Source organism: Furipterus horrens, unplaced genomic scaffold (genome assembly GCF_987537825.1).
Source record: "Furipterus horrens unplaced genomic scaffold, mFurHor1.1.pri manual_scaffold_3, whole genome shotgun sequence".
NCBI lineage: Eukaryota > Metazoa > Chordata > Mammalia > Chiroptera > Furipteridae > Furipterus > Furipterus horrens.
The window spans coordinates 177807920-177821174 of NW_028327173.1; the positions used below are offsets into that span (position 1 = coordinate 177807920).

Sequence of the window (13255 nt, forward strand, 5' to 3'; positions counted from 1 at the left end):
CTGAAGAGATACAGGAAGTCACTGAGGTTTTTAACCAAGAGGAATGGCATGATTCAATTAATGCTTTTAAAAGATCACAAAGGCAGCTATGTGAATGAGGTCTAGAAAGGGCAAGACAGGAAGTTCACCCTTCAGGTGCTTACAATTTTTATAAAAATAAAGGAAAAAATAAGCTAGTCAGAGAAAGACAAATACCATGTGATTTCACTCATATGTGGAATCTAATGAACAAACTGAGCTAACAAGGAAAATGGGGACAGACTCATAGATGGAGAACAGATAACAGCTAGTGGGGAGGGGGAGGGGAGGGGGTGAAGGGATTGAGTAAAAAGGAGAAAGGATTTATGCACCTGGACAACAGTGTGGTGATTGCTGGGGGGGAGAGGGTATAAGGGAACTAAATGGTAATGGAAAAAAATACAATAAAGATTAAGTCAAGAAAAGAAAGGAAAAAAGAGAAAAGGGTGGGGTAAGAGGGTGAGAAGAACATGACCAATTTCATGAAGTGACTTTCCAGAGATTCAAAAGAAAGGAAAAATTAAAAGTTCTCAACTTCTAATGTATTTCATTCTAAGAAATCCTTGGAAGTAGATATGTATATTTACTTTAGAACCACCACCATAACTCCAGCAGGGAAGATGGTACCATAAATGGCTCCTAATTCATTTGATCTGGATCTTTCCTCTATAATGCTTATGATTACACATGGGAATGCACAAAAACATGAGACACAAAAATCACATGACCTGGGGCTTAGCGAGATGTTAGCAGCAAAAATCTGCAGGCTCTAAGGATCCTTAGGAATCTTATCTTTCTCAAGCAATAAAGAATTCTTAGCCCTGGCTGGTGTGGCTCAGTGGATAAATGCTGACCTGAGAACCAAAGGGTCACCAGTTCAATTTCCAGTCAGGGCACATGCTCGGTGTGGGCCAGGTCCCCAGTTAGGGGCATGTGAGAGGCAACCACACATTGATGTTTCTCTCCCTCACTTTCTCCCTCCCTTCGCCGCTAGTATGTCTGGTTTTCAAAACCATTATTGACACCTCACTAGTGCCATCCTGGCATTAGCCCAGGACAAAATATAGAAAATCCCAGACTACAGAATAGTGTAATTTTAATCCCTGTTTAAAAAATACAATGTTAAATGTCATCCTCAATAGTCTGAATAAACTGGTGTTTTGCCCTATCTGGCCTAGAAAAAGAAATATTTCTTCCAAACTTGATGTAACCAGTAGCACTTCCATAAAACTTAGTAAGCAGTCTGCTGTACTGGCTGGGTAATTTTTAAACAGAACTCCCTAGAGATTTATACTCTGAATAGACACTTGGATTTTTCTGTTTATAGCAATGCAGTGTCTCTACCTTCACTGAATATGACTTAGATAAACTCTAAGGGCTATCAGGACCAGAAGAAAGAAAAGATCAATCTTGAATGAAGCCTATAATTTGATATAAAAAACTTTTTATGCAAAACTCTGTGAACCAAAAAGCTATTAACTTGATTGCCCTGTCCTGCCAATCACTTCTTTTTTCTGTAAAATCCTCTTCCTCCACAATCAGTAGGGTTACTGGAGCGAGCCTCTGGTAGCCATGATTGGCTAACATGACCCTGACCCAAACCACCATGATCAGCAGGATCAAGAGTGTGCATTGGACACTAATTGGGCCAGGTCCCTTTCCCTAGGAATCTGGACTTAGAAGTAAGAGACTCTTGCACAATCTGTCTGCTCTCCTGAATAAAAAACAGATAAGCACTGGAACTGCTGACAGAGGCTATTTTCAACCATTTGGACAAGAAAATAGAGAAAACCAGCCTGTGGCAAGAGACAAGAATGGAGAACATGTGCCAGAAAAAGAAATGAGAGGCAAAGAAAGAGGGCTTCCCATTTTCACCTCAGCCCCCCAGGACCTATGCAAGCTTATCCTACTTTATCTTTATCCCTGCCCTTAAAATCAACGGGAAATCCCAGTATCCTTTCAATGGCTTCCATTTTTGCTTAAGCTAGTTCAAGTGCAATCTTGTGACTATAAATTAAACAAGCCCTCACTAACACTCCAGGTCTCTCCATTTTATTTAGTCTCAAATAAATGAGAACCAGCTTGCCCAAAATTTTAAGCCAAGATCTCTGAAAGGTGTATCTAATTCCAACCTCTCGTAGCAGATAAATGCAAAAACATAAAAAGATGTTTATCCTAAAATATTAAGTGGAAAAGAAGCAGGGCACAAATTGTATACCTATCAGACTTATTACTACACTATAGTTTATACTTGTCAAGAAGTCAAGAAGTGAAGCCCTATATGCATTAGGAAGGCTGGAAGAAAATTAACCAAAATAACAGTAGCTATGTTAGGATCACAAGGTCATTTTCCTTTTTATCTATGTTCCTCTGTATCTGTTAGTTAAATACTTTTTTGAAAAAGATTTTTTTTTTCAGAAAGAAGAGAAGGGAGGGAAAAGGAGAGGGAGAGAAACATCAATGTACCAGAGAAACATCAATCAGTTGCCTCTTGCACACTCCCAACTGGGGACCCGGCCCACAACCCAGGCATGTGCCCTGAAATCGAACCAGTGACCTTTAAGTTCATAGGCTGGCACTAAATCCACTGAGCCACACCAGCCAGGGCTAAATACCTTATAACTTAAAAAATTATAACTTAATTAAGACTATGAAGAAATATATAAATGTGTTTCTGACATAAAATGTATTTTTTAAAGTAGAACATAAAATACCCTGCTAGGTTAAAGGAACATATAAAAGGAACAATACAACTTCCAATAGAAGGACCCCAAATTTATCCTTAGTCTTTCCTTCCTTCCACCTGTTTGTCCTACCAATCTTATCTAACACTACTTACCCCATCCCATGCTACCTACACTTCCCTTCTTCCACTCTCCCCCCCATCTCCCCACTTTCCCCACCCCTGCACTCCCCTCTACTTTGATGTCTGGGTGTCTATATCTCCAGACAAACAGCCCCATCTGTCATCGAAAGGCCCTAGATTTGTCTCCTCTCCTTTGGATCAGCCCAGTGGAAATAACATCATCACAAATGGCCTCCAGCCCATTGTAAACCATCCCCTGGGGCAATCCAGGTAAGCCTGCTCCTTTTGGTTATAGCACCAGGCAAGCCAGAAAGGAATAAGGAGTGGAAGGCAACATCCAAAAATAAAAGCCACTGTGAACTTGAATAATTTGTCAATTATCTTTAACATTGCTGTAACACAATTTTCAGTAACAATTCAAAGAACAACATTGGATATGAAAGAAAGTGAGCAAGGCTCTTTGACATTATGAAACTGATTCTATTGCTTTCCTCCAAAATCATAATAGCTTCTATACATTAAACTGGGCATTGTGCCAGACATTCTATATATATTATTTTACATAATCCTCCCAATGACCTGTGAAGCAATTATTATTATGCCCATTTTCCAGGAACAAAATTGTTCATCTGAGAGGTCAAATTATGCAAATTTAAATGGCTAGCAACTAGCAGAGCAGGTTCTTGTGGTCTTTGTATTAGACCTCATGGCCCCAACAAGTCTCACATAGGCTTGCTAAAGAAAGCATATCTAAACTTATGTTAAACCCACCTCTTAGCTAGTGATAGAAGTAGTATTATATAATACAAATATCCAGTTTATATGTAAATTTACATTTTAAGTGAAAAATACACATCAAAATTAACATTGTAGAAACTACCACATTATCCAACATCAATAACATGTACAATGCTATTCAGGATCAACATAGTCCTTATATGTCACAGTCAAAAACTTTGTTACAAAAACTTCTCAATACTACATACCAATGGTAATTATAACTGTTGACAAAACACTACCTCTCATATATAAAAGAAGCATAAAACTTTTCATCAGGGTATAAATAGAATATGAACTTGGAGAAATGTTTGGTGTATTCATTTCAAAAATAAGAGACAATTTAATAATTTACTCCAGTTAGAGTGCTTAAGGGGTTATATTAATATCATTCCATGAAGACCAATAGTAACCACTTTGTGGGGAGGGGGCACATTTTATGTCTTATAATTCTAGGAACTTCATACTACTCCGCATTTCTAAACATTGCCTTTCCCCTCATTCAAGTAGAGAAAACATTATTAAGGAAATAGGAAAGACACAGATGCAGAAGTTACAACCACAAAGGCAAGGTGATCATAAAATACCAGTTGATTTATTCTCATTCTTTGAATAGACACATCTGTTTGATTCATTCATAGCTAGCAAGTTTTTTATATTTCCCCCAACACTACCATCATGTACTCTTTTTTTTCTGTGTGAAAACAATTAACTCTCTAATTTCTTCAAAGGCAACTGTAATCATTCATTTACCAATACAATAAACTTTACTAAGTCCTCAGAATGTACTAGTCACTTTGTATAAGAGGAAAATAAATAAATAGAAATAAGTCCTTGCCCTCAACAGCTCTGTGGGTGAGACAGCCTGGTGTAAACAGCCCAAAACAGTGGCTAAATGCTGGAGCAGAGGTGAGAACACAGTATTTCAGAAGCACAGAGGGAGGATTAGCACAGTCTGAAGCACTCTGGAAGCTTTACAGAGGGCAGCGCATTTAAATTCAGCCTTTAACAATAAATAGGAGCTTTCCAGAGTGTTATTATAAAGGAAAGAGGAGAGGAAGCCATTCAGGGCCATAGAAGCAGAAGAGCGTGTGGACAATAATGGTATGAAAACAGTGAGCTGTTTAATGAGACAATGACCAGGGTTTGGGGAGGCCAAGCGGGATGTGAAATTAAAAAAAAAGATTGGACTAAAAATCCAACAACTTCAGGTGATTGGGGTGCTTAACTATATGGGAGACTATGCATACATTAAGTTATTACGAATATACAAACCAATGAGAGAAATGTTCAGTATGAGAAAAAGCACTTGCATGTGTCTATTAACCAAAATATTAACCCTAATCACCTCTGAGGGGGTGAAATTATGTGTAATTTTATTTCAATCTCTTTTTGCTTCTCTGCCTTCCAGCTTTTCTGCATTCAGCATGCACTGCTTTGGCAATTAGTGGGGAAATGTGTACTAAAATAGAACAATATAAGATGGGCTCAGATTGTGTATGCTAAAGAATTTGGACTTTACTCCACAGAAAATGAAGATTAATTTCAGGTAGTGGATCAGGGGAATGAGGTGAGCAGATTTGCATTTCAGGGAATTAAATGTTGTTAAGGGGTGCTTACTAGATTAGAAGGATTTGAAGCTGGACAAAGGATGTGGTGGATAGAACTAAGGCAGTCACAATAGGGATGGAAAGCACATCTCTGGGGTGGGATGGATAGGATCGCTAACTGAAAATGGGATGTGGGGAAAGGACAGAGTTTGAGGGTAACTCCAGCTTTCTGGGCAATTGGTTAGATACAGATATTAGAAGCTAAAGAAGAAGGAGAAGGAAGAAGAGGAGAAGGAGGAGGAGGAGGCACGTTTACGGAGAACATGATGAATTTAGTTTTATGTATGACATACCTGGAGGACATTCAGGTAGAAATTCTAGTAGGAAGTTTAAAATGTAGGTCTGGGTTCAGAAAAAGTGGACCTAGAAATACAGACACATGGAAGATGGTAAAGCCGTGGGATTGAATGAGCTCGCGCAGTCAAAGGAAAGAGTGAGAAGAGATAGCTGAGGCTGGAACCTTGGGAAATGCTAAGTCATAGCAGCACTTGAAATCAGAGAGCCAGAGGAGCTAGAAGTTAGTAGAGTTCTTTTTGAACAAAGGATGGTCAGAGATAGGATCAGGGCAAGGAGAAAACACTTTACTGTAACTATCAACTGCCAATAGAAAACAACCACAGAACCTGGTCAGTTACGGGGTATAGAAAAACTGAAAGGCTGACATGGAACAGAGAGAGGCAACTAGTCACTATTTGAAATAGAAGGTGGAGTGAGCAGAAGCAAGATACTACTGGAGTTTACTGAGTGAGATTCTTCCACACAGGGGGAGATGTTTTGAAAGCTGTTAAGGCTGACCTACAGTTTTGTTCTGAGACAGTGACTTCTACCTTCTTTTTTACAAACAAAGAAAATGATGTCTACAGAGAGAAGTGTCCCAGGTCTAAGTCAGTTGCTGGCAGGTTTAAAACTAGAATCAATTTCCAAACCACTACAGCTTAGGGCACTACTCCTTAACATACTGCCTCCTATACAAACACGAAAAGAAAGCTCATCCCAAAATATCAATAATGGAATACAATAAAACAAAATGAATTTATCCTTTGACTTGAGTTTTGGAAATGACTTCTTACAGTATACAACACTCTCATGTTTCAGACCAACACCCCTTATCTTGCAGCTAACTTCCACAAGCCTTTGATCCCATGGAGATGTCCAATCCTTTGATCCTACCACTTTTCACTCTCCCCAATCATCTTGAGTGCCTCTCTTCTCTATTTACCAGCTTTAAATTCTATGGTCAGTCATTATAATAATATCTTTATTGCACTCATTCACAACTCTCTTCATCCCATTATTTTACTATACCCATTGGATATTCTGCAATTCTAGTTAAATCTTTCTCTTCACTTGCTCCATGACTCCACCATGTTAATGCATACAACACCCAAGTGACTGGTTTCACTTTAAATTTGTGACCAGAAACTTTAAATGGGCCACACAAGCTTACTCTACTTCCCCAGTTCATGCATTCTCTGTATTTAACTCTTCACACCTTTTTTCTCTTCCAACCCTTACCACCTCCTACCAAATCCTCACTCTCAGTTGATGGCCTTGCTTTCTATTTGGAGAAAATGAAAGCAACCAGAAGAAAATGTCAACAGACTCCCACCATCTCAGTTATCCATCTTCCCAAACCTGCACCCACACACTCTGCCCTATATCTATGCTCTGATCTAAAGTAAAGGAATGCCCCTTCCCGGTGCACTAAATTTGACACCCTGTCCCTTCAACATCACTCTTTTTTTTCTCTCTCTCTCTCTACTGAAGCATTCTCATGTGCATGCAAACAGGCTGTTATTTCTCCCTTCTTAAAAAAAAGACATTCTTTTTTTTTTTAAAGATTTTATTAATTTATTTTTAGAGGGAGGCGAGATTGATTGCCTCTCACACACCCCCCCAACCAGGACCCTGGCTCACAACCCAGGTATATGTCCCAACTGGAAATCGGACTAGCGACTTTTGGTTGGTAGTCAGGCACTCAATCCACTGAGCCACACCAGCCAGGACTTTTAAAAAAGACATTCTCAACACTACTATTCCCATTATTTTCTGTTCCCCTTTGCACAAAAAACCTTAAAGAGTTGTCTATGCTCACATTTCCAATCCCTTCCTCTAATTCTCTCTAAACACATTCTAATCCATTTTATGCTACTTTACCTGCTCTTTTCATGGTCACTAGTGACACCCATTGCCAAATTCATGGTCAGTCATCAGTCTTCATTTTACTTGACCTTTCAGCAGCAATGGATTCAGCTAATTGCGTCCCTCTGAAACTCTTCACTGGCTCCCAGGGTATCACAGCTCCTGGTTTTCCTCCTACCTCCCTAGTTCCTTCTTGGTCTTTTTAAATGGTTCCTCCTCTTCTCCCCAATCTCTCAATGTCTGCGTATCCCACAGTTTAGATCTTGCTCCTCTTCTCTTCTCTTTTCTTCTCTATATACATTCATTCCTTGGATATCTCATCAGTCTTAAGCTTCAGATAACATCCAAATGCTGGAAACTCCTACTTTATATCTCCAATCAGACATCTCCAGACTTATTCAACATCTCTAATTACGTTTAACCTCTCCAAAATGTTATCCTTATCTCCTGACCCCCTAAAGTTCTCTACCTTGAAGCCTTCCACATTTCAGCCACTGGCAATTCAAACTTGGTCCGATCAGAAAAGATGGGATCATTTTTTTTACTCCTTTCATTCTTGCAGATACCATGTCCAATCCATTAGGAAATCCTATTGGCTCTACTTTCAAATACATCTGACCACTTCCCACCACATCTACTGCTACTAGTCTCATTCAAACCACCATTATCTTTCACCCACGTAATTATAATAACATGCTAACTATCCTCTCTGCTTCCACCCCTACCCCAGTAAAGCAGTCATATTGATCCTTTTGAAAGGTAAATCAAGTCACATCAATCCTCTGTCAAAACCCTACAAAGACTCCTCCTTTCAGAGTACAAGCCAAATGACTTACAATGGCCTGTAAGACCCTACTTCATTTGAGTCCCTTTATCCACAGCAACCTCATCTCCAACCGCTCTCCCATTGTTCACCCCATTTCATCCATGCAGGCCTCCTTGCTTTTTCTCTAGCATGCCAGGTATGCTCTGCCTTGGAGCTTTGTACTAGCTCTTCTCTCTGCCTGAAATGTCATCCTCCCACTGCCCATGTGGCTAATTCCCTCACATCCATCAGGTCTTTGCTCAATCGTGACCCCCTTCATGAGGTCTTATCTTACCATCTTACTTAGTTGCCACAATCGCTGCCCCCCCTCATAATTTTTAAATCTTTTATACTCTGTGGTAATTTGTTAAAGCAGCTACTACCTTGAAATATACTACATAATTTATTTATTTGTCTGTCTCCTCCCACTGGAACTTAACCTCTAAAAAAGAAAATACTTTGTCCATTTTGTTCACTGATGTATTCCTGGCACATAGGAAGTGCTCAGTTAACACCTGTTGAATGACTAGATCTAGTTCTCCTAGTAGAACGGAAGTAACTGCAGGCTAGACAAATGCTTTAATAGTCTCTGTACCATATATATGTATCAGAAAAAAATATATATGTATTTTATATCAGCGTGACTACTAGAAGTTGTTCTGGACAAGGTACTCATTTTCCTAATTGACAGGGGTGGCAGCAGAATGTACTTACACAAGGCTGAACATCAATGCATATTCTCAGGTGAGTTCCCACCTACCACTAAAAGGTAAATAACATAGACATCAAGAGATTATCTCATCCTTAAGGCCTCATACATGAGCAGTCAGAAAACAGGAAAGTCACCTTGTCGTAGCATTTTCATAAATACACCCAACAGCTAAATCAATTAGCCATATTATACTAGTTTGCTTCAATGTGTTTGTTTACTAGTTGAAGCCTGAATTAAAGGCTGGATTATTTGATGGTACTCAGCTGCCTGGCCCTCTTCCAGCTCCCTCCTCTCCTAGTCTTTTGCTGTGCGAAACAGCAATCTCTCTCTACCTCTACAAGCACAAGAACCCTGGAAGTTATTTACTTACGTAATTCTCTGTCCTTGTGAGTTTCTCTGCTTTCACTGTTTGAACTCTGTTGCCTGAAGTTAGGTAAGTGCCTGTCACAAATAACTATGCCAAATGCATCTATATTCTTTTTAGCTTCAGTTACTGTCTTGGCCAATGCTTGTCCCTCTTTTTGTCTTGTTACTGTATGGAAAATGAAATACATGCACCTATTTCAGCAAGCACAAAAAGATAACATGACCATGTCTTTATTTAGAGTGTCACTTTTTCAGTATCCTTCTGGTTTGTTCTTTATTAACCAAAGTTCCGTTGTTATAAAAATTATAACAATATGCTACCCCAGGTCTTGTAATTTCACAGACAGCTTCTACATTCTCTAAGCAACCAAAACCCATGGTTCCTAATTAAAATATTTATAGATGAAATCTACAGAATCTCCACATGGTATGCTAGTGCCTTCACTTAAGTTTCTAGGGTGAAAAAAGAAACCCTTTGCCAATAGGGGGGAAAAAAAGGAGTTTTTGAGTCTAGAGTACAAAGACTTCAAACCACATTCCACAGCGTGTTATTTTCTTTCCAGAAAATTCTAACACTATGTAATTACTTTTGTATGTAAAATGAATAATGTAAGCCTCTAATGCTAAAAACAGCTAGACAGAAACCATCCAAATTGGGTAGACCTTTTCTAAAGCCAAATGAAATATTAAAATAGAAAATATCTGTGTGAAGACAGCCCATGGAAGAAAGCGCTTGGATTATTATTCAATAGAGATGGAGCAGAGTGGGAGAGAAAGTTAAATGAAAAATAAAGTGTTTTCTGGTTATGTGTCAGTTTGTGTGCTTCAGAGAAACTGAAATGGTGATTGAGCCCCAAAATATCACAGAAAAATGCCAATCAGAAACACTTCTCGGACCTTCCAAACCTTCTGATTAAAAATAACAGCAAAAACAATTAAGCTCCATCCATTGTGACAGAAATGTATTGATACAGAAGAAGTGAAACCCCACCTGCACGGGAATTGAGCAGCAGCTTACTCTCCCCCACCCCCCGACAGAGAAAGAAAAATGAGCTCCACTTCGGTTGTTTGGCAGAACTAATCCCAGTAAATATAGACCGTGGGTTTGTGTGCTCGGGAAGGGGGCCAGAGTAGGGCGCACCTCATAGCTCTCCCCTCAAAACTGCTCCGGAACGGTGAAAGCATCCGCCCCGCAGGACCTCGCTGGGCCAGAAGAAAGCTGTTACGAGACAGAACAGCCTGCTGGGACTGAGAAGAAGCCGCGACGTGCGGCGGGCAGTGCGGGCTGGTGGCCCTGTCGCGCCTCCACCACCAACCCTTCTCCCCCAGTCGTGTGCTTGGGTCTCTGACTCCAAGCTCTGGGGACTCGAGACTCGGACACCTGAGCAGGTTCTTTCTCTGCTCGTGATACAGAACCTTTCAAAGACGTTCTAACGGGAGTAATCCCTGCGCTGGCAACGTCTGGAACCCCGGAGAAAGCCGGCTGACCCAGGGGGCTCCGGGACGCAAGTCTGGACTGCCCGCCCCGGCTGGTCCCACCCCCGAGCCTATCCAGCCTCCGTCCCCAGCGCCCTGCCCGCAGCCTGGCACCCAGTAGGGGCTTTCGGGGAGTGCAACCCCAAGGGTTGACTTTCCGCTAAGTAAACAACCATGGTAGCCTCCTCCGGTCCTAAATAAGCCAGGGCTGAGCGGGCCGACAGCTGTCTAGAACGCTCACCGGCTCCCTTCTGCGCCTTCGCCCCGAGGGCTGAGACTGTTTTCAAACTCCTAGAAGGAAACCCGCGGGGCCCCTTTTCTCTTTCATGGTTCAGCACCGAGGACAGCGCGCATACTTTTCACCCAGTGGCCCCAAGGCCAGCACAGCCCAGGCAAGGCTGCAGGTGTCCGGACAGCGCTCCCTCCCTCATCCCGCCCCTCTCCGGTGCCTCGAGCAGGGTAGCCCACGGCGTCTTACTTTTCTGGCTGGAGTAACCCGGGTAATAGCCATAGTAGCCTGTGATTCGCAAGATCCGGTCCTCGATGGTGGCCACCCCGTTGGGGGCCGCCTTGACATCCATAGAGAGCGCCGGGCAGCGGCCCGGGGCGCGGCGGCGCGGAGAGCGCAGCGCGGGGCCCAGGATCTGGTGCAGGTGCAGCCACCGCCTCCGGTATTGATGCTGCAGTTCGTGCTCCCGCGCCCGGGCTCTGACTCCACCGCCCAGCGCAGCACCGGCTCCGCATCACAGCGGCGGCAGCGGCGGCAGCAGCGGAGCGGCCCCCACTCGGCCAGCCTCTCAGTCTCCTGGCAGCTCTCCCGCCCGCCACCCAGTGCACTGCTGCCCGAACAGCGCCCCCTCACCTCGGACGCCCATCACAGCTGGGGCAGTGTGGGCACCCCACCTAGCCGCAGACTCTCATCATTAACCCTTTTTGCGCCCCTGCCCCGGAGAGTAGACATCCCCGAACCCACCTGACCCAACGGATGGTTGACCAAAGGGCGTGGGAGAAGGGAAGGTGAGACGGTTGACAGGGCCTCAGGGAGGAGGGGCGGGGTTGGGGCAGGAGAGAGGCCCATGCGAGACCAAGGTCTGCTAATGCGAGAGGTGCACACTGTTGCTCGGGGAAAATGACCCATCGGGGGCGTCTCCGGGACTTGATCCATGTTTGGCTTCTACACCACCTGGGATCGTCAGATGGGCAAGCGTCCCCAGGCGTTAATCAGTCCTCCAAACTTGCGGAGAAGGCAGAGATTTTTTTTTTAAGAAATGGAAAGAAAACGAAGCCCCAGTAGATGGTACATGGAGTGATTATCCAGGTATTATGGACACAAAGAGATCAAGCCACCAAGCCTGACAGGCCAAGTCTGGACCCTCCATCCCACCCCCCCCAAGGAAACATCAAAGACTTGGGAGCTGAAGCTGCGCACAGCCTGTATGTTTTGCCATTCCGAATGCTCCCAGGAGAAATGATTTTCCTCTTTATTGCCGAAAACATCAAGGGAGAGCCCTTCAAACTGAATATCTGGGCCTGTGGAAGTTTAGCTACAGGCTAGAGACTTTCCTTGAGGCTGTGTGATCAGTGAACACCTCCCTCCTGTTGTGACTCTGCTTTGTCGACAGACCCACCAGGTAGTCAATGAGCAGTGGGGATGATTCCTGTACTCTTGGTTTGCAGTCACAACCTTCTAAATCATCTTCAAAGTTTCATCTCCGAACTAAAGGGTGTGTGAGGGTGTGGGGCGGAGGGTCAGCTCATCAGTGTCCACCTTCTATCTGGAGCCAGTTTAAGGTACGCCGGCCAGATCTCACTTTTCTAAAGTTGGGGGTGGGGGTGGGGAGAAACAAAACCATGTGGACTTCAGAGTCCCCTCAGAAACCTCCAATCAGTCTATCACACCATTCTGCCTTCAAGCATTCTGCACATTGTGTGTGGGTTCTTCAAAGGGAAGACATATGCAAACATTTTTTAAAAGATGAATAGGTTTAAGCATAGTAAAATGCAGTATTAAATTTCACAATGTGTTGAGGGTTTTCATTCAGACACAAAGCCTAGCACAGGATTTTGAGAGTGGAGTGAATCTGAGATGACTGTGTCTGGTAGAAAGTTCATAAAGAAAGAAATTTCCTCCCACACCTGCTTTCTGGGCTAGGAAAGATGGAAGGGTGAAAGGTATGCAAGGTCAAAATGAACTTAAAGGAAAAGGCAACTCTGTGCAATGGTGAGGAACTGAACATTTAAACCAAAAAATGAAAGGATCATGCCTGCCTAGTTTACCAGTTTTGACAAAGGCAAATACAAAAGTTCCAATTTACAAAATGTAAATTATCAATGTGCCTCAAATCTATTCTGAAAAAAGCAAGGAAGGCTATAATTACACAAATGACAATTGAAGGTAGTTATTCAATTAATAAAATGGTTCCTCATAGTAGCCAGATTCACATAGTAAATCAAAGAGTAGATCAATTTTCCAAGTAAATTATAACTTGACTTACAAAAATTTGGCTTGTATTAAACTTCACAGGAATATTTCTAATGCATTA

The 13255-nt window shown here is 42.5% G+C and overlaps 1 protein-coding gene across 1 annotated transcript in view; it reads right to left on the reverse strand.

Annotated features, from left to right (window-relative positions):
• The window catches only part of SLC35F4 (solute carrier family 35 member F4), a 192360-nt gene extending 180903 nt beyond the window's left edge, over window positions 1-11457 (reverse strand). The window contains exon 1 of the mRNA XM_090270921.1: window positions 11191-11457. Coding sequence (XP_090127047.1) covers window positions 11191-11293 — 103 coding nt within the window. The 5' untranslated portion in view covers window positions 11294-11457. The remainder of the gene's footprint in view (window positions 1-11190) is intronic.
• Between the last annotated feature and the right edge of the window lie 1798 nt (window positions 11458-13255).